General features: G+C 32.9%; 1 protein-coding gene and 1 pseudogene across 1 annotated transcript; one reads left to right on the top strand and one right to left on the bottom strand.

Annotated features, from left to right (window-relative positions):
* Positions 1 to 6,876: 6,876 nt before the first annotated feature.
* Positions 6,877 to 9,787, bottom strand: LOC100266290 (laccase-14). Its single transcript, XM_010666913.3, has 6 exons — positions 9,636 to 9,787; positions 9,219 to 9,370; positions 8,755 to 8,999; positions 8,534 to 8,662; positions 7,282 to 8,232; positions 6,877 to 7,147 (listed from the first exon to the last, which is right to left on the bottom strand). Exons 1-6 carry the CDS (start codon positions 9,735 to 9,737, stop codon positions 7,017 to 7,019), a joined length of 1,710 nt encoding a protein of 569 aa, XP_010665215.1. The 5' UTR covers positions 9,738 to 9,787; the 3' UTR covers positions 6,877 to 7,016.
* Positions 9,788 to 15,381: 5,594 nt separating this feature from the next.
* Positions 15,382 to 16,513, top strand: LOC100261081 (regulator of nonsense transcripts UPF3-like; annotated as a pseudogene).
* Positions 16,514 to 22,509: the final 5,996 nt, after the last annotated feature.

Here is a 22,509-nt window from a genome sequence, read left to right on the forward strand (position 1 = left end):
TCCATTCGGTGAGTTTAAATGTCGTCTCCCTTCGCTCTGAAAACTCCCTGTCGATCCCTTCAAACAGCCGTATTTATCACGTTCTCAAAAACTCTTCCTTTCGATCCCTTCAAATAGCCCCTCTCATTCTGTAAAAAAAAAAAAAAAATCTTCTTTTTGATACCCTCTAACAACCCTTCTATCTCTGTAAAACCCTCCCTCTCTTATCCCAAAACGACAACCTAGTGATGATAAAAAAAATCAACAACAGCCCGTTGATAAAAAAAAAAAAAATCAGTAGCAGCCCGATGATGATAAAAAATCATAGCAGCAGCAATCCGCTCTTCCTTTTTTTTTTTTTTTTTTTTTCTTTATGGCAGCCTCCTCCACTCTGAAAAACTCCTTCCCGCTCATTTTAAAATGGCACCCTTCCTCCCCTTATTACCGATCACTTCAAATATCCTCCCTCCCACGTTGTCCTCCTCTCATTTTTTCTCAAAACTCTGTCAAACTCCTCTCTCTCAATCAATCCGTGGTTCCTCTCATTAGTCCCGTTGACTCTACCAACATGGAAAAAATCCCTCACCAGTCTAGAGAAAACCAGTAATCTTCCGCATCAGTCCAACATGATTAGAACCCTCTCATTTTGAACCTAGCCTTCATTCCATTCCTATACACACCGAACATCTTCTTTTCACCTGCCAAAATCAGCTTTGGTAAGTTTCTAAACCTTCCCATCTCTCTCTTTCTTCCCTTTTTCGTATCTGTCTTGGGTTGAATGCTCTTTCAAATCACGGTCGAATCTCCCTTCCATAGAACCATGCAATAAAAATAGTAAAAACAAAATCATCCAATTAAATAGTAATAATAATAATAATAATAATAATAATAATAATAATAAATAAATAAATAATAATAAAGATGATTAATCATATACATGTACAAGATAACCAAAATATTATTTCATGATAAAGAAACATAACGTTAGTATCTTATAATCTCCTAAAAATAAATAAATAAAAGAACAAATAAACTAAAACCCACTTAAAACAAAAATCAAACAAATAGAATTCCAGAAGACAAACCTCAGTGTACTAAGCTTAAAGAACTACCCAAGGGATTCTAAGTGGGCCTAAAGTGGTGCCTAAGTGGACCTAGGATGCCTAAGTAGGCCTAGAGTGATACATAAGTGGGCCTAAGTGGGCTTAGAGTGGGCCTAAGTGTATCTAAGTGAACCTAGGATGCCTAAGTGAGCTTAAAGTGGTGCCTAATGGGTTAGGCATGTCTAATGGGCCTAAGGTGTACTAAGTGAACCTAAGGTGCCTAAGTGGTGCCTAAGTGGGCCTAAGTCTAAATAGGGCTGCCAAAAGTCACAATGGGGTTAGGTAAATCCCTCAACCAAAATCTCTAAGGTGGCTTAGAAAAAATACGCTACATGAGTAGCAATGGGCCACCACGAAATTACTGTCAAGTATCGAACAAATACCTAATAGGACACGTGTTAGGAGAACAAAATGGAGGGTCTACACATCTTTTCTTTAAAAATGGAGTTACACTAAGGTTGTATTTCTTATTTTGTTCTCTTTAAAAAAAAACCAAAAATAAGTAACGACTCAAACTTTAAAAAAAAAAAAAAATCAGTTTTTTACAATAAAAACAAGTCTCACCATCAAGTAGAAACACACATGACAAATGTAGGTTCACAATTATATTTAGACTTAAAATATAATACAATTACTAAATCAACGAATGTTGTAAGTTTTAAAATCTTTAATCATAAAATATTCAAAGCACAATGAAACAAATAGTTTTCAAAAGAAAAAAAATGTTTAAAATGGAAAATCTAACAATAAAGACAATGAAACAAGGTGATATGGTAGGAGTTAAATAGAAAATTCTTTTATCCATGAATTTATAGTTTATTTAGTAGAAAAAAGTTCAAAAGAAATATTGCATACATTAATGGATTAAGTAGATAAAAGGGATTTAAGTAATTTGATATTTATGCTTTAGTTAGATAACATAAAATAGAAATTTGATATTATTAGTTTCCATACTGAGTTTAGAAATCTATCAAATGGATGTTAGATTATCTTTCTTTGAATGCTTATATAAATTAAGTGTATATGGGGCAATCTAAAGGATTTATTGTTATAGGACAAGAACACAAAGTTAGGGATAGATACATTTAGCTAGGTTGGTTTTTAACCAATCCAAGAATCAAATAGGAGTTCATTGGTTTTAACTAAAGTACAACAAATTTATTTATTTACTCAAACTAATCCAACCTAATATCAGTTCGATTCACTTTCGTTAACTCAATTTAGACAAAAATATTAAGTCTATATGTTTTTTTTCCACATTGATCATACAACCAAAATGATCAAATTGTTTTAGATAAATTTTTTTTTATATACAAATAATACAATTAAAAATTTTAAAAATAATGTGTAGGAGTTGACCTGTAGGTTATTTGCTTGTTGGGAGTAAGTCAATGAGTAGTATTATTGACATATTGGGTGCTTGTGACTTGAAATTATATTATCATCATTATTAAGTCTCAAAGTACAAGGATTTTAAGTTTTGGATCATGCTTATGCCATAAGCAACTTTTAATTTGTAATAAAGCCATACAAGTTAGGCTCCAAGCCTCCAACACCAAACTATAGCACAGCTAAGTTGGCTTTGGATGAGCATAGTTTGACTCACAAAGTCCTAAGATTCTCCACAACACTCCAAAATCCAAGCAATTATATTTATCCCACTCCTCTACTACTTGGGTTTGTTTGCTAGTCCACTTTTGGTAAGTGAACTAGGTTGAATCTTCCATAAGCCAAGTACATAAAGTAGTTTGATCTCTAGTTTCACTGTACTACCAAAATAGAGTAATTCAAGTAAGAAGACTTCTAAAGAGAATAGTCTAGAGGGCTACTACAAATGAGAATAGTCTTTTAAACATATGTAATCGATTGTGCATTACTTAAGTAAGAAGACTTCTAAAGTTGGATAAGTTGTTTAGAATTTTTAAGAGGGAATTTGTAAACATCATAGAATTGATTTTAGAGACATTTACTAAGTTCTATCATGATAATAAAGTATTAAGGAAAAACTGTACCACCAAAACCAAGTTGTATTTGTTAATAATACTTACTACATTTCTATTAAGAAAGAAATTATCTAGTGGTAGAAGACAAGTTGATCATTTTAGTTTGTGAAGTTTTCACTACCCAAGCTAACATCAAAAGCTATAACAAGACAAATCCCAATAAGGTAAGATAAAAGGCTACATAGAAGGGACATCTTGCTCCTTGTTGAAAACCTCATTCAATTGCAAATCTACTACATCAAGAATGCTCCCTCTTCTATAATTTTCTCATTCCCAATGTACAACACTATTATTATAGTTGCTCTACATGTTTTTTTTTTTTTTTTGGTTATAGCAATAACTTCATTGGTGTGTTAAATTCTCTTATAGGTAATTCCTCAAACATGTTGTCCTCATTGTTGCTATTAAGTCTTGTAGTATGAAACTAAAAATTAAAATTCTTGTAATTAAAATCAAATGGAAGCACAAGAATTAAAAAAAGCAAACACAAGAGAAACACTCAAATCCAATTACAAAGAGTAGCATCAAATTTTCCATATCTACAAAATTCAAATGTTTAGATTTCCAAAAATGAAAATAATAATAATAATAAGGTTCATTGAGAGAAGACATACATCTACAAAACATCAAGGTGTAAGGTTAAGAGAGAAGAATTCAATCCATACCTGATATGGAGACATGGAGTCGAACACATTGACTAGATTTGAATAATGGAATTCATCTATGGGAACTTGTGTACCATAAGAGGGTTGGTTTTTGGAGGCACTGGAAGGTGGTCGGAGTAATGGTTGTGGCCATTGAAAGGGCCAATGGTGGTGGGAAGCCATAGTCGCTGGTGAAGAGGAAGGTAGGTGAATTGGAGACTTGGTAAAGAAGATAATGCAAGCTTGATAAAATTTCCTCCATCTTTTCCTTCTCTCTTATTTTCCTCACTAATTTTTAAGGAAAATAGTAGAAAAAAGATTACAATATTTTCTTTAGTATTTTCCTTTATATTTTTTTTTCTATCATATTTTTCATGTCACACAAACTAAGGAAAATAACTTTCCACATTTTTTTTTCCTTTCCTTTACATTTTCTGAAAACTAAACACAACTTTTATAAATAAAAATTAAGAATTACAGTAAGATTGTATATTCTTCCTCTTTCTTCCTGCATTTCTACATCCAATACTCTATTTTACATCATATTTTTACTCCCTTCTTCAATTAGCATTCCTCCCTTTATATAGAGTTATCTTCACACCAATTCATAAGATTAGAAAGATGAATGAACATTGGGGCAAGGTTGGACAACTGGTGGCAGCTATTCAGGGCTAGAAGTCAACTTTTGCTCGACTTTTTGGGCATGGGCAGCAACATGTGGACCCCTCTTTAGCATGAAAATGGCTAGAACATGTTAAGCTCTCTTATTAGATGATGTGTCAACTATAGGGCAATCATAGGGTGGGGAATATATGGCAATTATGCACAAAAAAAAAAAATGAAAAATAGAAAAATTGGTATCCAATTATATAGAAAGACATCTTCCAACATTTGATATAAATAAATAAAAATTAAGAGAAAAATATTTTTTTTTTAAAACATATTAAACCTAAAATAGGGACTTAATAATAAAATCAAGTAAAAAGGTAAAATTAAAACCAAATATTAAATATGAATATAGTTTAAATATTAAAAATATTATTATTTAGGTTTAATCATTGGGTTTGCTAGAGGAGTTTATATATATATATATTTCTTTTTTTTTTTTTATAATCCTATGTTGATGATATTAATGCATTGAATTTGATGTTACCTAAAACAAAATTATATTTCATGTCCTCTATTATAAGTGGACAACCATTCCTCATGTTAGATTTTAGATAAAGAACGAATATTGAAGATTGGAGTTGTAAGAAATTAGGAGATCCTAATTTTAAATATGTAACAAAGTTCTATAATCACTTCAATTCACGTTTAAAAGTAGTATTTCTTTCTAATATGGGAGCAAACTTTTCTTTCTTTTTTATAAATTTCATTTGAGAATGATTTTAAAATAAATAAATAAAAGCCCTGCTAAATATTAAAAAAAGACACTTATAAAAATTAATGAGGTGGATGGTAAGGTCAAATTCGGGATAGCTTCATATTTTTTTGCTTTAAGTGAAAATTAAAGTAATAATTTTTAAGATGTTGTAAAATTTTTATTAAACATAAAAGAACTTCTTGTGTAAACAAAAATAGAATTATAGAATTCTTATAAGAAATAACATTTGTATGACTTCTATGTGAAACCTTTTTTTTAACTCTTAAAAGTCCATCCAAATAAGATTAAAACATATTTGAAAATCATTTTTAAAAATCCAAAAATGACTTAAAAATAATTTCTGAACTTTTTTTAAATTTACATTTAAATACTAAATGATTCTTTTAAAAATCATTTATAATGTCAAAATATTTTTTTATGGATAAAAATATTACAAATAAAAAACGTTTTAATCACAACTAATTTATTTTTAATTCATGAAATTTCATTTATTGTTATTTATTTTTTGGGATTTAATTCTTTACAATTATTTTTGAGTGTTTATAAAGTATAATTAGGTTATGCCCAAATTTATTCCTTTAACTCTATCCATCAGATATAAGTAGCGTGAAATTTTGGCCCGTCTCCACATTTCTTCGCTTCTGACATTGACATGCACTGCTTCGTGAACTCCAAACACAACGGCTAAGGATCGAAGAAAATGAGACAATGGTCAATGAATAATTTATTAATTTATTTCTTAATTTAATAGCATTGAAATGTCAACTGGAACAAAATGAAAGCTTAATTTAATACCACTCATGACAACTTTCCTGCCAACTTAACATATTGACTTGGACTTGGAGGGTTCGGTCAATTGCGGCAGCTTAGTTAATTGTTAGTGTCTTTTCTGTAAACCATAAATTTAAATGATCAACTCCTACGTTTTAATTTAGAAAAGCCAGTGATTTGTTTTTACTAGTTATTTGAATTTAAGGAAGGAGGAAAGGGTTTACTTTAATATAAAATAAAAAAAATAAAAAATAAAAAATGAGAGTTGAAAAGTAATTAAATCACTAAAAAAAAAAACAGATTTGGAGTTCTTTCGGTGTGGGGTTAGACTCAATTTGTACTCATGCAATGGAAATGGACAATTTTTTTTTTTCCTTTTCCTTTATCTTGGTGTAGATCTTGTAATATTTTATAAAAATATAAACTATATGCCAATTATTTTAACTTTAGGAAAAAACACTTATTCTAATTTAAAATAAGTAAATAAAAAAAGAACTGATTTTATCTCAATTGTATAAGACTTCAGAAAAATTATCTTATTTGCAAAATATTTTCAGATGTAAAAGTAAAAATTAAACAAACCATTTGATGATCTTTTTCATAAGTATCCATTTAGATCATACTCTAATTTAAAAATATTAGAATAAATCAATTACTCTAAACTATATCATTTATAATTTTTTTGATTATTAATATGCCTTCCAAGGAATTGGAATAAAATATGGATAATTAAAAAATGTCAACTATCCCATTTCTAACTTTTCTAATACGACATGATATTTTATCATGTTGAATGAAGTGGGTATGGCCAAAAATTGTCAACACAATAGATAAAGATATATCTATTGTGGACATGGCATTCAGAGGCTTCTTAACATTGTATTGGGCTATTTAATGAGTTGTTCATATTGAAATTAATTAAGGTTGAAACAGGAACACAACATCTTTATAGATTTTTAACAATCCAAGAAATTGACATTAATAATCCCAAATACAATATTCTGCTACTTAACATTATTCTTTTTATCTTAATTGAAGAGGAATACTAACTTAGTCAAATAGAAAATAAATCACGAAAGCTTAATAATACAAATATTCAGTGAAATCTTTGGCATGTTATTTCTTTGCAGCTTCAACATGGTGGCATGTCGGATGGAGGAGGCAGCATTTGAGCTTCTGGGTGTTTACCATTTTTCACTATGAACGCAGTTTCCATGCCCCAAGTCAGATGGCGTTCTACATGGCAGTGCATGAACCATACTCCTGCAACAGAGAAAATATACCAACATTACACCTAACTTAATTGTAATATTAAGAAAAATTATTTCATTGGTATGCAGGTTGGCAATTTCAAGGGTTTTTTTCTTTAATAGAGGACATGAATTCTTGTAACATACCAGGATTGGATGCCTCGAATCTGATTGCAACCCAACCTTTCGAAGGAACAGAAATGGTATTCTGAAGAGGAGGATCCACCAGATTATAGCGCAAAGGGTCCCTATTTCCATCGAAATTCCCAAATCCCCATCCAACAACATAGAAACTGTATCCATGGAGATGCATGGGGTGATGTGTCTCTGCAAGCACGGCTGTCCCTTGAAAAATAATCTCCACTGTGGAGTTATACTCGAGCACCCTTACTTCTGTTCCGCTACTCGGCAACTGATAGGTTAATGGAAGATAATCATATGTAAAATCGAACACAAATGATGGAAAGCTAGGAAAGTTATTTCCATATACACCACTGATGTTAAAATAGTAAGCTTCCAATATGTCAATTGTAGGCAAATCGAAGGTTATGTTGTTTATACTTGAGGAGAACCGCGTCCCATTGGGCCCTGCACATGAATCATTGACGCATGGGTACGAGTTCATAGAAAGAATGTAAAACAGGTTAGTGCTCGTGCTCAATGGGACATTGCAAGGATGTTCCGCATCTGCTAAGCTTCGGAGGCCGGCCATGACCTGAACCGATGCATTTGTGTCATTGTATGCAGGAAGATAAGGCAAGGAGGGAGGTGAAGATGGAGTGTAGTATCCCCTGTACTGTACAATAGCTGTGGTGGTTGTGTTATCATAAAAGTTTTGATATTGAGGGGCAACAGAATAAGTTATAGCCGCCATGTAATATTGATCTGGGCGTTGGTTAGCTTCTAGTAAGACATCGTAGGTTTGGCCAGGAAATATTGTGATATAATCTCGTGTCAATGGTTTCGTGTAGCTACCATCTGTTCCAACCACTGTCATTTTATGCTTGTCAATGGCAAAGAAAAGAGCCTCGTGCAAGGCAGCATTGATTATGCGAAGTAGATATGTCTTTCCATGATCCACCGTTAGCTTGAATGTGCCTGCAATTAGAAAGGGAAAGTTGTATACTTATGACTAGCCAAAAGAAAAAGAAAAAATTTCCATGAGGATCCACCAATTATGAAGTGATTGATTGATTAAGGGTGTAAATTTGGCTCCATAGTTCAAAATTATATTTGGACTAGATGTGTTAAATCATAGCTCTATCATCCTTATAGCTATATTCCTCTTTCTTAGCATTAAGCTTTAAATATGTTGATGTTAATAAGAAAAAGTAATATGGTTAACATATAAGAAAATGAAATCATGTACAATTTTAAAATGGAAAGTTAATCTTTGTACTTGATTTTGAGCATGGATATAGATCACCGGGTTGTCCATTTATCAATAAAGCATCAGAGGGGTCGGGGTCGCCTCCGGTTGCAAGCCCTTCATCTCGAACCGTATTCACATCACTCTTCCACCATTCTCCTGCATGTCAACAACTCCAGTAATTTTAGATTTTGCTTTGTTGGTTCATTCATAATATGTAAATTAACCTTTAAAAATAACAACACTTATACCTAATATGATGGGGACTTCTGCGTAAGGTTTGTGAAAAGGATACTTGGTTCCATTCTTGGGATAGATGATTATAGCTCCATGAACAGTGGCTCGGGTCCAATCACTGTGAGCATGCCACCATAAAGTGCCTTCCTCAGTGGAAAGGATGATCTTCTGGGTAAACTTTGACCCTGGCTGAATTGGGCATTGTGTGATATACTCGGGACCATCCGTCCATGGATATCTAGGCATGGTCACCCCATGCCTACAAAACCATAACTATACGTTAAAACTAGTACTAATTTTCAAAGTAACAAAATATAGCATGCAACAAACATCAACTGTATCTCAATGGAACTGAAGCAAATAACCCTAAAGTATTGTTTTAAATTTGACTTTATTTTCAAAGCAATATATTGCGGCCCCCTCTTAGAAATAAAAGAATGTAAGCCATGTCTTTCTCTGTGACACACACAGGACCTACCAGTGAATGGTGACGTTTTCTTTTCCTCTGTTATAAACGTCGACAATGATTGTCTCTCCTTTCATAGCATATATAGTTGGTCCCGGAAATTGTCCATTTACTGTTAAGATGTTCTTGGCGCTACAAAGCCTTGTATATGAAGCTTCCCTCACCTACAACCAATTAAAAGTTAACCATGCAAATTCATCCCAAAAGAAATATTACATGCATGAATAGTTCCATTGATCCATTCATGTAAGTGTATAACCAATTAGAAATCGATGGCATGCATGAACGACTCAACGACACCCATAGCATACATGAACAACTCAACAATTCTAGGGTAAGAGGTCATACGGTAAAAATGAGAGCCATACTACTCCTTAAATATCATGATTAGAAGGTGGCGTTAAGGCCAGAATCACATATAGTATTTACCACAAAAGTAAGCCGACGGGTTGAAGCTTGGCAATGGATGCCACCACCAAAAACTAGAAACGCTAAAATTTGCAGGAGGAAAACCTTCATGATCAGCCACATTTTCCTTGGAATAAAAACCTCTTCTCTTCTCTTGTCCTAAACACAACTCCTTCAATTCTCTTACTACTTTTGATGTATTTCTTTCACATGTGATTCATTATATAGGCATGGTAATTCTCTCGGGATACAATACTTCCTCTCCACGTGTCAATACAAGAGGAAGTAATTTGAATGTGTATTGGTTTTCAATGTTCTTTCAGGACGACTTCAATGAGCAGGACCACTTCAAAATAATTAATTATGATATTTCTTACATGAGCAGGACCACTTCAAAATAATTAATTATGATATTTCTTACATGAGCAGGACCACTTCAAAATAATTAATTATGATATTTCTTACACGTTACCTAAACGTTATTTCAGAATAAATTTAAAATATTCTTTCACAAGTCTTTTATTGATTATTTCAACAAATGTTAATTAATTAAATATATGTAGAATACTTTTAAAACTTTGACCTCCCGTATGAGTACCCTTATCAAGATTAGTCATGAAAGCTGTTTTTCATTGACAAATGCTTTTAAGAATTATTTTAAAACTGATGACTTTGGTGGTTGGTGGCAAAGTTGTTTTTGTATTGTTACTTGATACAATTAGTCATTATCATTGTTTTCATCTTAATGGGACAAAGTTGTTTCCATTTTTTTTAAAACTTGAGAATTGAGATTATAAAAGACAAGATGATAAACTAATCTGGCATTTCAGAATTTTCCATAAAAAACACAAAACTATATTTTGGAAAAAGTTGAAAATAGGATACTAACAACCCCTTGTAGTATTTTTTTTTTCTCAACAAAAATCAATTTAATAGTAATAATAATAAATAATTATAGATTTTTTTATTTTAAAAAAGCTTATTTTTCAAAACAAATGCAATCTATAATTTATTTGTTCGAATGATATGCATATCTTGATTAAATAAATAAATTATGGAAAGATTTATATATTTTTAAATTATTTATAAACAGAAAAAATGATGAATAAATTTTAACTAGATCAAATAATATTTGTATAATAATGCCTTTAAACATACGTTTTTTATGAGTATTTCAAATAAACATCTCAACAAATATTATATAAGATGATCATTAATTTCACTATCTTCATTTTATTTATGTTATTCTTCTTTATCCAATGGATTTAATTATGTGTTGTAAAATGAATAAGGACCTCTATAGTTATAATCTCACCTAAAAAGTTGGGGAAGTTACCTCTACATTATGGTTCATGCATGAAATAAATTGTTTTTGTACTTCCATCATCAAAGATGCATGTATGTTTAAGAATGGCAAAAGAATATGAGGTCAAGAAAAAAATGAAAAAATTTTACATGTTTTTTTTAATTCATTTCATTCATTTTTTTTTTCTATTCTATATAAAAATTCAATATATATATAATATAACTTTTTAACTAATTTTAATTATATTTTTCTTTCATATTTTATATAATAAATCAAAAAATTTTAAAAAGGACACTTTTTAATATTTCAACTATAACAAGGTGGGCATAGTTAATTTATAATGTTAGGATATCCTAACAACCTAACCTTAAAATTTTCTTAAATAAATAATCACTTCACTAGTCATATATTTTCTTATTCCATCATATTGTGATTGGCACCATAGTGTTTGTTATACTTTGAAGCATTTTGGTATGGTTCTTATCTCATAATGAGTCATTTTTGAAGCAAACCCAACATGCTTGATAGAAATCCTCTTCCTAAATGAACCCCAAGGTTTCTTATTTGTGAGTGTTGGTACATTAAGTTATATAGTTTAAGATTGATAATTTTGTTTCATTCATTTTGACTTAGGGCTTTTTTAGATTATGTCTCGCTCTCTTTTGAAAGCTCGAAGTTGTCGTGTGATCAACTAGAATAGCAAAGGTAAGTATCGAAAGGTCTGGAAAGACAAATTAGAGTTAGTTAAGGTTGGCACAAACATCAAGTTCTTAAACTAAGTTAAATGTTTTTTAAAATAGTTTTAAAGAACTCCTTGAGTGCTCTAATGCTGCAGAGAGCGCTTAAGCACTCCTTAGAGCACTCAAGTGTGATAGAATTCTCTAGAATTTCAAAGCTTTGATTTTCCAAATTTTAAAAGCTTTATTTTGGGAAAATTCTAAATCTGATCCACCAGGATCTTGGCCTAATAAATACCTTGCCTAAAGAGGATTTTCTCTTTTTGATGTTGATGTTTCAAAAAACGTAATTTGCCATCTTGTTCCCAAAACATTGAAAGATGATTGCCTTCGCTTTTACTAGGTTAAGAAAGAGATTTGCATCTCCACAAACACTAAAGTAAGATTCACGAGAAGCACAAGTGGTGTTGTACTACAAATGTGAAGTATAGTAAAGGTGATAGGGAGTAAGACTTAGGGATAGTTTCCACTAGATAAAACTGTGTACTATACTTTCAAACAATGGATTTGTAGTTGGATATCTATAATTGGATGTCTCTAACCCCATGGATTTTACATTCGCATGTTGTGTGGATGGTTTTCCATGTAAAAAATCTTGTGTTCTTGTATTGAATATTTTGAAGCTTTCCTAAGTCAAACGGATTAATTTAAAATTGTTGGAAAGTTTGAAGTTTGAAATTTGAATTATTCAAATATTTGTTGATTTGAATAAGTCAAAGATTAGAAGTTAATTTATTTGTTTTAAAATCTTATCAGGTTAGGAGTTATTTATTCAAATAAGGATTGAATATCCACCAAGTTGTTGGAATAAGGATTCTAGTTTCCTCAGTTTTAAGGATTTTTTTAATCTTGGAGTCAACCTATAAATCCTGTTGTATTTCGTATTAAAAAATAATAAGATTTTGGTGCTTTTTGTTTTTCTTTTTTTTTTCTACTCTGGCTTCAAAAATAATTATTTTTTGAGCCTAAGAGGTTCAAACACCTATTCACCCTCTCTAGATGTTACCTAGACTAGATCAACTAACTTTTAATGAGGAAAACTCAAATTACAAAATTTGCACTTTCAGCCAACGCAGCTAGGTTTAGGTGGTGTTTATTTTCTTGGTTTTTTACTAAAAACAATTTATTTTCAGAATTTAGGTTGTTTGTTTTTCTATTTTTTCATGACTTATTATAAACTTTTTACTAAATAGAAAAAGCCAAAATATATAGCTTTTTCTAAATAGAAAAAAATAACATATTGGTTTTTCTTTACTTTTTAATACTTAATAGAAATAAAATACTATAAAAACAAACAACCTAATATTTAACACTATTAAGCATTAAGGTTCTATTTAGAATTAAGTAAAAAAACAAACACCACCTTAGACAAATTGAAGAGTAAATATCCTTTCAAATCAACCAACTAGCCTTTCATCCACAGAGACCTCCAATTTAAAGATCATGAAAACCTCTCAAAGCATTTCTTAAGAAAAATAAGAGCATTGGCTCACCCTAAGGGTTCCTTGGAGAGGCTTTGATCTTAATCTTCTCCATGAGTTGTTGAAAGGGTCTTTAACAACTGGGATTGGATTGAATGGAGCACTTATATGAACTAAAAATGAAAAATATTATAACTACTCAAAAGACATTTTCACAGAATTGCCAACCTGCAGATCATTTTTAGTTAATCAAATCTTAAAACATTAGTCACATCCATGGACAAAATTAAGTGAAGGCTAAGCACAGATAGAAGAGAACCTTCAGGACGCTCTCCTTAGCTCTACCAAGCTAGCTAACAACCTTGAACAGAATATTGCTCGAGCAGTCATGACTACTATTAAAAGGAAAAATCTATAAAACATATGAAGAACAAAAGGCATAAAAAGAAAATAGAGGCTAAAATAAAATGGTTCAATTTGGGAATCAACTGCTACGCAATATGTGACTAAATTCTCAGCTAGATTCTTACGAGTTCTAACCCCCAAAAGCATCAAATGCAGAAGAAAACCCTGCAAAAGAGAAACCAGTAAGACAATAACAATATGATAGTTTTCATCTCTACCTTTCAAGTTTGAGCATCTTGTGCTGATGCATCCTCTCAATGTAGAAGTGGCTTGCTTCATGACATCAGTATTGTAAAAAGAAGAGGTGTAAGCTCACCGTAATCTTTAATAGTGAAGAAACTTGAATTCTCATCGGTAGTGCTGCACTAAAATTATGGTTGATTGTCTTCTTTCTCATCTTGTTGATATAGTAGATGAACCCCACACTTCTTCACCCCATAAGATGGGCCATAGACTTGGAATGAAGCCTGAATTTGACTCGGTTTATTTAGCCAATTGACGTGGCCAATCCCAATTCGAGAAATTGGTTGATACCCAAGCCACATGTGATCTGATTTAATGAATCTGTGCCCTTCATCCGAAGAATTCTGGTGTTCTGGATTGATGGGAGCAAAAAGGTGACCAGTTTTACCTTGGAGTCAAATTCAAATGACAAAATATATTACCAGGGCAATCATGGACAGCACCCTTAACTACAAAAATAGCGCACACAGCCAATCCCATCAACCTAGTATTACACCAATTTGGAGGCAGATGTACCATTACTGTGGAGCCTATACTCTGTTGGCTGAACCACTCAGGAATTCAACTTCCAGGAACAAAAGTACTGGATTCAATATGTGGAGTATATGGCACCATCTGGGTCATGAAAATCAATGTCAAGTTATATGGAAATAATGTAGGAGTAGTGCTCAAAGGAGTATAAGAATTATTCCATAGGATTTAATTGATTTACTTTTACAATATGATCAAGAGAGAGAGGAGAGAAACCTGGATTGGGAATTGAAATCTTGGTAATTTATTTGCCAGACTTTGCATTTCCTTTAATGTAGCTGCCACAAAGTTGCTGCTTTCATTCTCAGACAGTCCGAAGCAATTAGAAAATGTGAATCGGAGGCCCCCACATCCCTTGGATCTGTAGACACTTGATGGACACAAACTGTTTTCCATAACTGTGCAATCATGGGCATCTATTTCTTCTATACTTGATGGAAGCTCTGGTAATAATTGAAGCCTCTTGTAATAACCCAACCTAAAGCCTTTGAGCTCTGAAAGTTGATTGAGGCTTGCAGGTAGAGTAACAAAATTGTTTCTGCTCAGATCTAAATATTCCAATGAGCACAAAGAACTAAAGTAATTGGGAATTGCTCCTTCTAATATGTTGCAATCACTTAGATTTAACTTTCTTAGGGGTCTTCAACCAAAGAAAGAATGCAGTTTGCAGACCCTCTATTTTGTCCTCCTAGCACATGTATTATTAGGTGTTTGTTCAGTACTTTACAACAATTCTCTGGTGGCCCATTACTACTCATGTAGCTTATCTTTTCTAAGTCACCTTTGAGACTTTAGTTGAGGGATTTATCTAACCTCATTGTGACTCTTAGCAGCCCTAATTTAGATTTAGGTTTTTCCTTCCTTTTTAGAATAGCTTTTAGGTGTACTTTTAGGATAACACATTTAAGCATGTTTAGGTCACTTAGACAATATCCTGATCACTTTAGGTCATTTAGACACTGTCCTAAACATCATAAACACCTTCCAACTTGCACACATTCACCCTAGGTCACTTGGACACTTTTTTCATAATAGGTCACTTGGACACTTGTTTAGGTTTGATTTCTTGATTGCTTGGTTCTTTAGGTTTGATTTCTTGATTGCTTGGTTCTTTAGGTTGGGAATTTCGCACATGAAGGGTCCGTTGGATCGAACCAAGGTCATGGTCCGGCACTTGCCGCCGATGATTTCGGAGGCCGCATTTTTGGAACAAATCGATACCGTCTTCAAGGAGCGCTACACCTTGGTCAAGTTTTGTCCCGGGAAAAACAGCCAGCAGCGACAGTCCTATTCTAGAGCCTACCTTGACTTCAAGAGGCCGGAGGACGTTATTGAGTTTGCTGAGTTCTTTGATGGGCATGTTTTTGTTAATGAGAAAGGTACTCAGTTTAAAACTATTGTTGAGTATGCTCCTTCACAACGCATTCCAAAACATTGGCCTAAAAAGGATGGCCGTGAAGGGACAATATTTAAAGATCCTGAGTACCTGGAGTCCCTTGAACTTCTTGCGAAGCCTTTTGAGAATCTTCCCAGTGCAGAAATACAATTGGAGAGAAGAGAAGCAGAACGAGCTGGTGCTGTGAAGGACACTCCTATAGTTATGCCTCTAATGGATTTTGTCCGTCAGAAAAGAGCTGCCAAGGGTGTATCCCATCGTTATCTAATGGAAAACTAAGCAGAAGAGCCAGTGGGTCATCATCGGGAAATCCAAGTCTGGGCTCATCAAAATGGGGTTCTGAAAAGAGAAGACTCTCCACCACAATGTATGTTTTACGGGATGCTGCAAAGAACACAAGTGCAAAAGACAAGTCAACGTTCATTCTGGTTCCAAAGCGAGCTGACCAGCTGCTGTCTGATAAGTCTGTTAATCTAGCTGCTGGAGGTGGAGCTGAAGCATTGAAAGAGGAAAGTGGAGTTTCTGGAGCTGTTGATGCTGGGAAGAAGAAAGTCCTCCTCCTGAAAGGAAAAGAGAGAGAAATTTCTCATCATTTACAGCAGCAGAATGTAACATCTCCAGTAAAGAATATACTTGGTGCAAATGCTCCCAAGCAGAATCAGAGACGTGAAGGTAGTGGAAGGATAATCAGAAGCATACTTTTAAACAAGGATGCACGTCAAAGTCAATCTTCTATGTTCCAGTCGGAGCAACAGTCCCAAGCCTCTAACTTAGAGAAGGAGAAACGACCTCCTCGCCCTCCACAGCTGTACACACAGCCTGAAATGCAAAGGAAGGTAAGGGACGCCGCGGCTGTTTGATTCAAGGAGAGGAGGTAAGTAAAGGTTTTGAGTTTTGGTTTTAAAAATTGAAAAATTGGAATTTTTTTAATTAAGCTTTGATTCATCGTTTTAGACAAAAAAGTTATGATCTTTGTTTCAATTTAGTTTTGATTCTCATATTAGTTCGAAAATGTTCATTTTATTTTCTTTTATTGTTTTTGTTTTAGTTTGATTCTTTGATTTAGATTTGAGAAGCTTGAAACTTTGTTTTTGTTTTGGTTTTGGTTCATCATGATAGTTTTATAAAGCTTGATATTTGTTTAATTTTTGTTTGGATTCTTTATTTTATTTTCAACAAGTTAGAATTATCTTATATTTGAGTGTTATATGGGTTGTTATATTTGATTGAATTGTTAGTTCTCTTTATCTTTGATACTTATTTTGTAGGCACCTTAGGGAATTCTTGAGTTTGAACTTTCTTTTAAAAAATGTTTTTTTATTAAATTGACATTTTGAGTTGAGTCAAATTTTCTTTTTTCAAAAGTGAATTTTTCCATCATAAGTTTGGCTCCTTGATCCCAAATGAAAGGTAGCCAAAAAGGGGATCCAATTTAGCTTTTCTCTTATTTTCAAAATCCTCTTAAGTTAGAAATCAAATCTCTAGTTTGTATCTATTGATTAGGATTTAACAAATCATTGGGTCCTTTTTTTTTTTTTACTTCCCTTAAAGTCATTGCCAAAAGCATTTAAATCACCAATAAAAGGTTTTAGAAAACATTCATTCTAGCTTTAGACAAAGAACATAGCTTCTATTAAAATTATGCAACTCATTTCATTTAAGTTGCATTTCTCCTTTGTTGGTTTTTTTTTATTTAAAAAGAAATGATTTTTATTCACATAGTTTTGGAGTTGTGCTCCCAAACTAATGGGGATATACAGGTAAAACTTATGAAAATTGAATGGGGACTTGATGGAACCCCTACATAAGAAAATCTTTCAAAACTCTTCCTTGCTGCTCATTTTCACTCAACCACTAACCCTTTAGCTTTAAAATTCATTTTAACAACTTCATAATATTTTTTAAAAAAATTCTGAAACTTGTATGATTTTCCTCACTTCTTGAACTTGAATTTAAAATTTCGTTTGAGTTAGAAAGTAATTCTAGAATAGAAGATACAAATGAGTCTTTAAGGGGGTTCTATTTTCACCTAGTTCTGGACACTAGAAATATTTTTGTAAAAATAAAATAACAGATGAATTTTTAAATTTAATTCAATATTTTTTCTTAATTTTAGACTTCTTGAAATTGATCTTAAACATATAAAATATTAAAAAATAATCATTTTAGAGGGAGATATGATTTTTCAATTCATAGATGGAATTTGGACATTTGATTAGTTGGAGTGTTTTAAAAATATTTTTGAGTATTATCTAACCTTGGATTTATGTTTCCTGTGATATAGATACTTTGAACGATGTGTGTGATTTTTTGTATGAGTTTATCTTATTAGTTCCACTTTCTTTTTCTTTTTTTTTAGCTAATCTGGACTTTGTAGAACTTTTGGGGTGTCCTTGCTGCAACCTGTCATTTGAATGTGTGTTCGGTTTTTGGTATGTTGTTCTAGATGTGTAGGTGTTGTTTCCTGAAATTTTTTGTGATTAAATTCCACTTCAAGACATTTTTTAGAAATTGTTTTGTGATGATCCCTTTACTAATTGCATGCTGATGATCTTGTACTTTGTCTAAATTTGTTATTTATTTTTGGGGTTATTTGACTTATCTTGGCTCAATTTTAGCTTTGGTACTGTATATTAGACATAATGAATATGTTATATAATTTATACTTGTCCTAACCACTCTAACATTTTTGAAGGAATCTTATGAATTATGTATATTGTCCAGGTACGCTCTCTATCATTTACTTTTTGGAATTTTATGAACATGCATGTTGTTGTGAGCTTTATTTATGTTTGATTCCATCCTTGGTTGCCTAGATGTCTGTTTAATTTGCTCTGATTAAATACATGTCGTATGCTATATTTTTGTCCTAACTTTAATGTCTTATGATAGCGCTTGAGAAGCAGTCCAGGTATACATCCTAACCTTCCTTTGCGATTGTGATTTGATTTCTTTTTGGCATGCTAGTTCTAAAATCACCTTAGCCTACCTAGGTACCTTCAATCAATTGATTAATTTCCACTTTTCCCTCAACTTAGTCAATAGAGACCTCTTTAGGGCTTAGAGGGGTGCTACCTCTTAGAGGTACCTTTCCAATAGGTAACCTGATCCCCAAACCAAGACTCGGGTTTTTCAAGACTTGTTTTTCCAAAACTATGGAGTCACTTTTTTAGGGTTTTCTTTCTTATTTTATTTTTCCTTTTAAAATCAAATAAAATAAGTGGCGACTCCAACTTTTCCAAAACTAATTTTTCATCAATAAAAATGAGTCTCACCGATTGAGTGAGGACACACGTGAAAAATATGGGTCCACACAGTTGCAAACCCCCAAAGCAAGGAATTTCTGCGGGCAACAATTAGAAAGAGATGAGTGAATTCCTTAGCTTGGATTCTAGTCCTTTACATCCCTTAAATGATAATACTTCAAGGTTTTCCAAAAGAGAAATAGAGGGTGGTAGCTCTTTTATAGTAGTTCTTACTACTTCAAGCTTCCCTAAACCTTGTATGCTCCCCAAACCCTCTGGCAAATTGTCTAGTTTTGAGCAACCAAATAGAATAAGAGTTTGAAGAGATTTCAACTTACAAATGCTATGTGGAAGAATTGCAAGGCTTTTGCATTCTCTTAGATTCAACAGAACAAGTCCACTTAGATGTTGGATTGATGAAGGTAGCTCTTTTATAGCAGTTCCATCTAAGAAAAGTTCAAACAAACTCCCCCTATTTTCCAAGACTTCTGGAAGCCCTTTAAGTTTTAAGCAATCTGAGAGAATAAGAATTTCAAGGGATCTCAACTTATAAATACAACTTGGTAATGACTCAAGGTTTTAACAGTTCCTCATATTTAATAGAACAAGTCCAGTCAGATATTCAATCGACAAGGGAAATCATTTTATTGCAGTGCCCTCCAAGGAAAGCTCTGATAAATGTTTCATGCACCTTGGACCTCTGGAAACTTCTTGAGTTTCGAGCGCCCGGAGAGTATAATAATTTCAAGAGATTCCATACAAATGCTTCTTAGAAAACTCTTAAGATTCTTGCAGCCTTCTAAATTAAGACGAAACTTGCAAAGATTATAATCATATACCTTGAATCATTTCCAAAGTTGTTCAACTCGACTGTAACTCATATTTAGCTCGATAAGCTGCTCAGGATGAAAATTTAATGGGAGGGATTTCAGAGGCTATCCATGCCAATATAGACATCTTAAGTTGTTCGATAGAAATTTGAAGTCTCTAGAAAGAAGCAATTTATAGTCTTTGAATTGATTGAGTTTATTCATCCTCGTGCAAGCACTAGAATCAACACATAACTCTTTCCAAGAAAAATATTCAAAGCTTCCACATAGTCGCACGTTACAGACTGAGTAATCTTAATTTGTTCATCTTCATGAAGGCATCAAAACTGACGTGTAGTTCCTTTGATGCTGACAAGTCAAGGACTATGCCTTCAACTACTTCAGTCCCCTGCAATTAACTAGGAACAGAGTATGAATTGGAAATTAAAATCACAAAATTCTAAAAGAAAAAGCACAGAAAACATCAAACTAATGACTTGTTTTTTTTTTTTTTTTAGGCAGTGTTCAAGGAAGTAAGTATGAAGATAAAAGAAAATGCATCTACTAAGACAGAAACTCAGGGAAAAGTTAGCAAAGGATTCAAATCAAATAATTCCCCCAACTTTATATCTGCCTTTACATAAATATGCAATACCTTATTAAAATTGTACATATATGTGAGTTTCTCAAATGAGTTGAAATTATACAAACTTCATCTTCACCTAGAGCTTATATATACAAAAAGGGAACACACACACTCACACAAAGTTCATGTATTTAGGTCTTACCGTGTTTCTAGTTAATGCATCACTGATATCTTCATGAATCCACAGTCTGCTATGTTTTCTGGGATATTTAAAAGATTCTTGCCAAACAATTTTCCAACCCATTTCTTGTAACAAATCATGCATGCACTGTTAGAAATTCATATGATACATTCAATTCAAAATTAACACTTGCAAGATGAACTGAATCTGTAAAAGACTAGGCATAGTCTACTTACCTCCAACCATTGATTCAAGTTGCTGTAATCGGTTTCCAAACCCTGATGATCTCCTATGGATGGTGTATTACTGAAGAAAGAAAAATGGTAGATCACAAGTTTGGGACCATATGTAAAATATATATGCGTGGCTTCCCATCATACCACGTCTCTGCAGATTTGCCACACCCTCCTTTAACGCAGCGGAAAAAATGCGATTATGGTGGAGGACGTGGGTATGACCACTTCAGAATCACCCCTTCATGGTGGTGAACGTGGAGATGACATGGGTGATGATAACATTCTCCCACTTGGTCCACACCTTTAACTTAATGTCCTATCTTAATCCATCAATTATCCATATTAAGTAACAAATACATGAATCATGGTGATAAGTCCTCTATATAACGAGTGTTATCTTCCATGTATTACAGTGCATTCATTTCTTAACATTTTACTTTATGTGACAATATTAATATTACTTAATGAATAAACCCTATGTTCATTCTTGGTCCAATGAAGTTGAATTTTCTCAAAATTAAAAGGTGCACATCAATATGAGAAAACATCATAATAAGAGTTTGTACAATAAAAACTACATAAGGGAACTAAGTCTCATGTTCATTACATGATCCTTGAATTTCAACGGTGGCATGCCCTTAGTCAAAGGATCAACAATCATCAATTCGGTGCTAATGTGCTCAATGACCACTTTATTTTCTTTAACACGTTCTCTTATAGCTAGATACTTAATGTTGATGTGTTTGCTTCGACTTCCACTTTTATTGTTCTTCGCCATAAAGACTGCAGCTAAATTGTCGCAATATATACTCAATGGCCTAGATATTGAATCCATAACTCTAAGTCTAGAAATAAAACTCTTAAGCCATACACCATGTGAAGTAGCCTCAAAACAAGATATGAACTCAGCTTCCATAGTAGAAGTAGCAGTCATGGCCTGCTTAATGCTCCTCCACGATATAGCTCCACCAGCCAATATAAAAATGTATCCAGATGTTGATTTACATGAATCAACACAGCCAGCAAAGTCTGAATCTGAGTAGCCAACTACCTTTAAATTGCTTGTTCGTCTGTACATAAGCTTGTAATCTTTGGTTCCTTGAAGATGTCTCATCACTTTCTTTGCAGCTTTCCAGTGGTCTATACCTGAGTTACTCTGATATCGTCCTAACATTCCAACAACAAATGCAATGTCAGGCCTTGTGCATACCTGAGCATACATCAAACTTCCGATTGCATAAGCATATGGAATGTTCTTCATCTGTTTCCTCTCAATATCATTTTTCGGGCATTGGTTCAGATTAAACCTATCACCCTTCACTATAGGAGAAACACTAGGTGAACAATTCTTCATCTGAAATCTCTCTAAAACTTTATTGATATAGGTTTCTTGAGACAAACCTAAGATACCTTTAAATCTGTCTCTATGGATCTTAATGCCAAGGACATAAGATGCCTCACCCATATCCTTCATGTCAAAATTTTTAAAGAGGAATTGTTTCACCTCATGAAGTAAACCCTTATCATTGGTTGCAAGTAAGATGTCATCCACGTATAAAACAAGAAAACAAACTTTACTCCCACTAACCTTAAGGTATATGCATTGATCCATAACATTTTCAACAAAACCAAATGAAGAAATTATGTTATGGAATTTTAAATACCATTGGCGGGATGCTTGTTTCAAACCGTATATGGATTTCTTAAGCTTACAAACCAATTGCTCACCATCACTAGAGGGGAATCCTTCAGGTTGTTTCATGTAAACCTCCTCCTCTAGCTCTCCATTAAGAAATGTT

This window comes from Vitis vinifera, chromosome 18 (genome assembly GCF_030704535.1).
Source record: "Vitis vinifera cultivar Pinot Noir 40024 chromosome 18, ASM3070453v1".
Taxonomy (NCBI): domain Eukaryota; kingdom Viridiplantae; phylum Streptophyta; class Magnoliopsida; order Vitales; family Vitaceae; genus Vitis; species Vitis vinifera.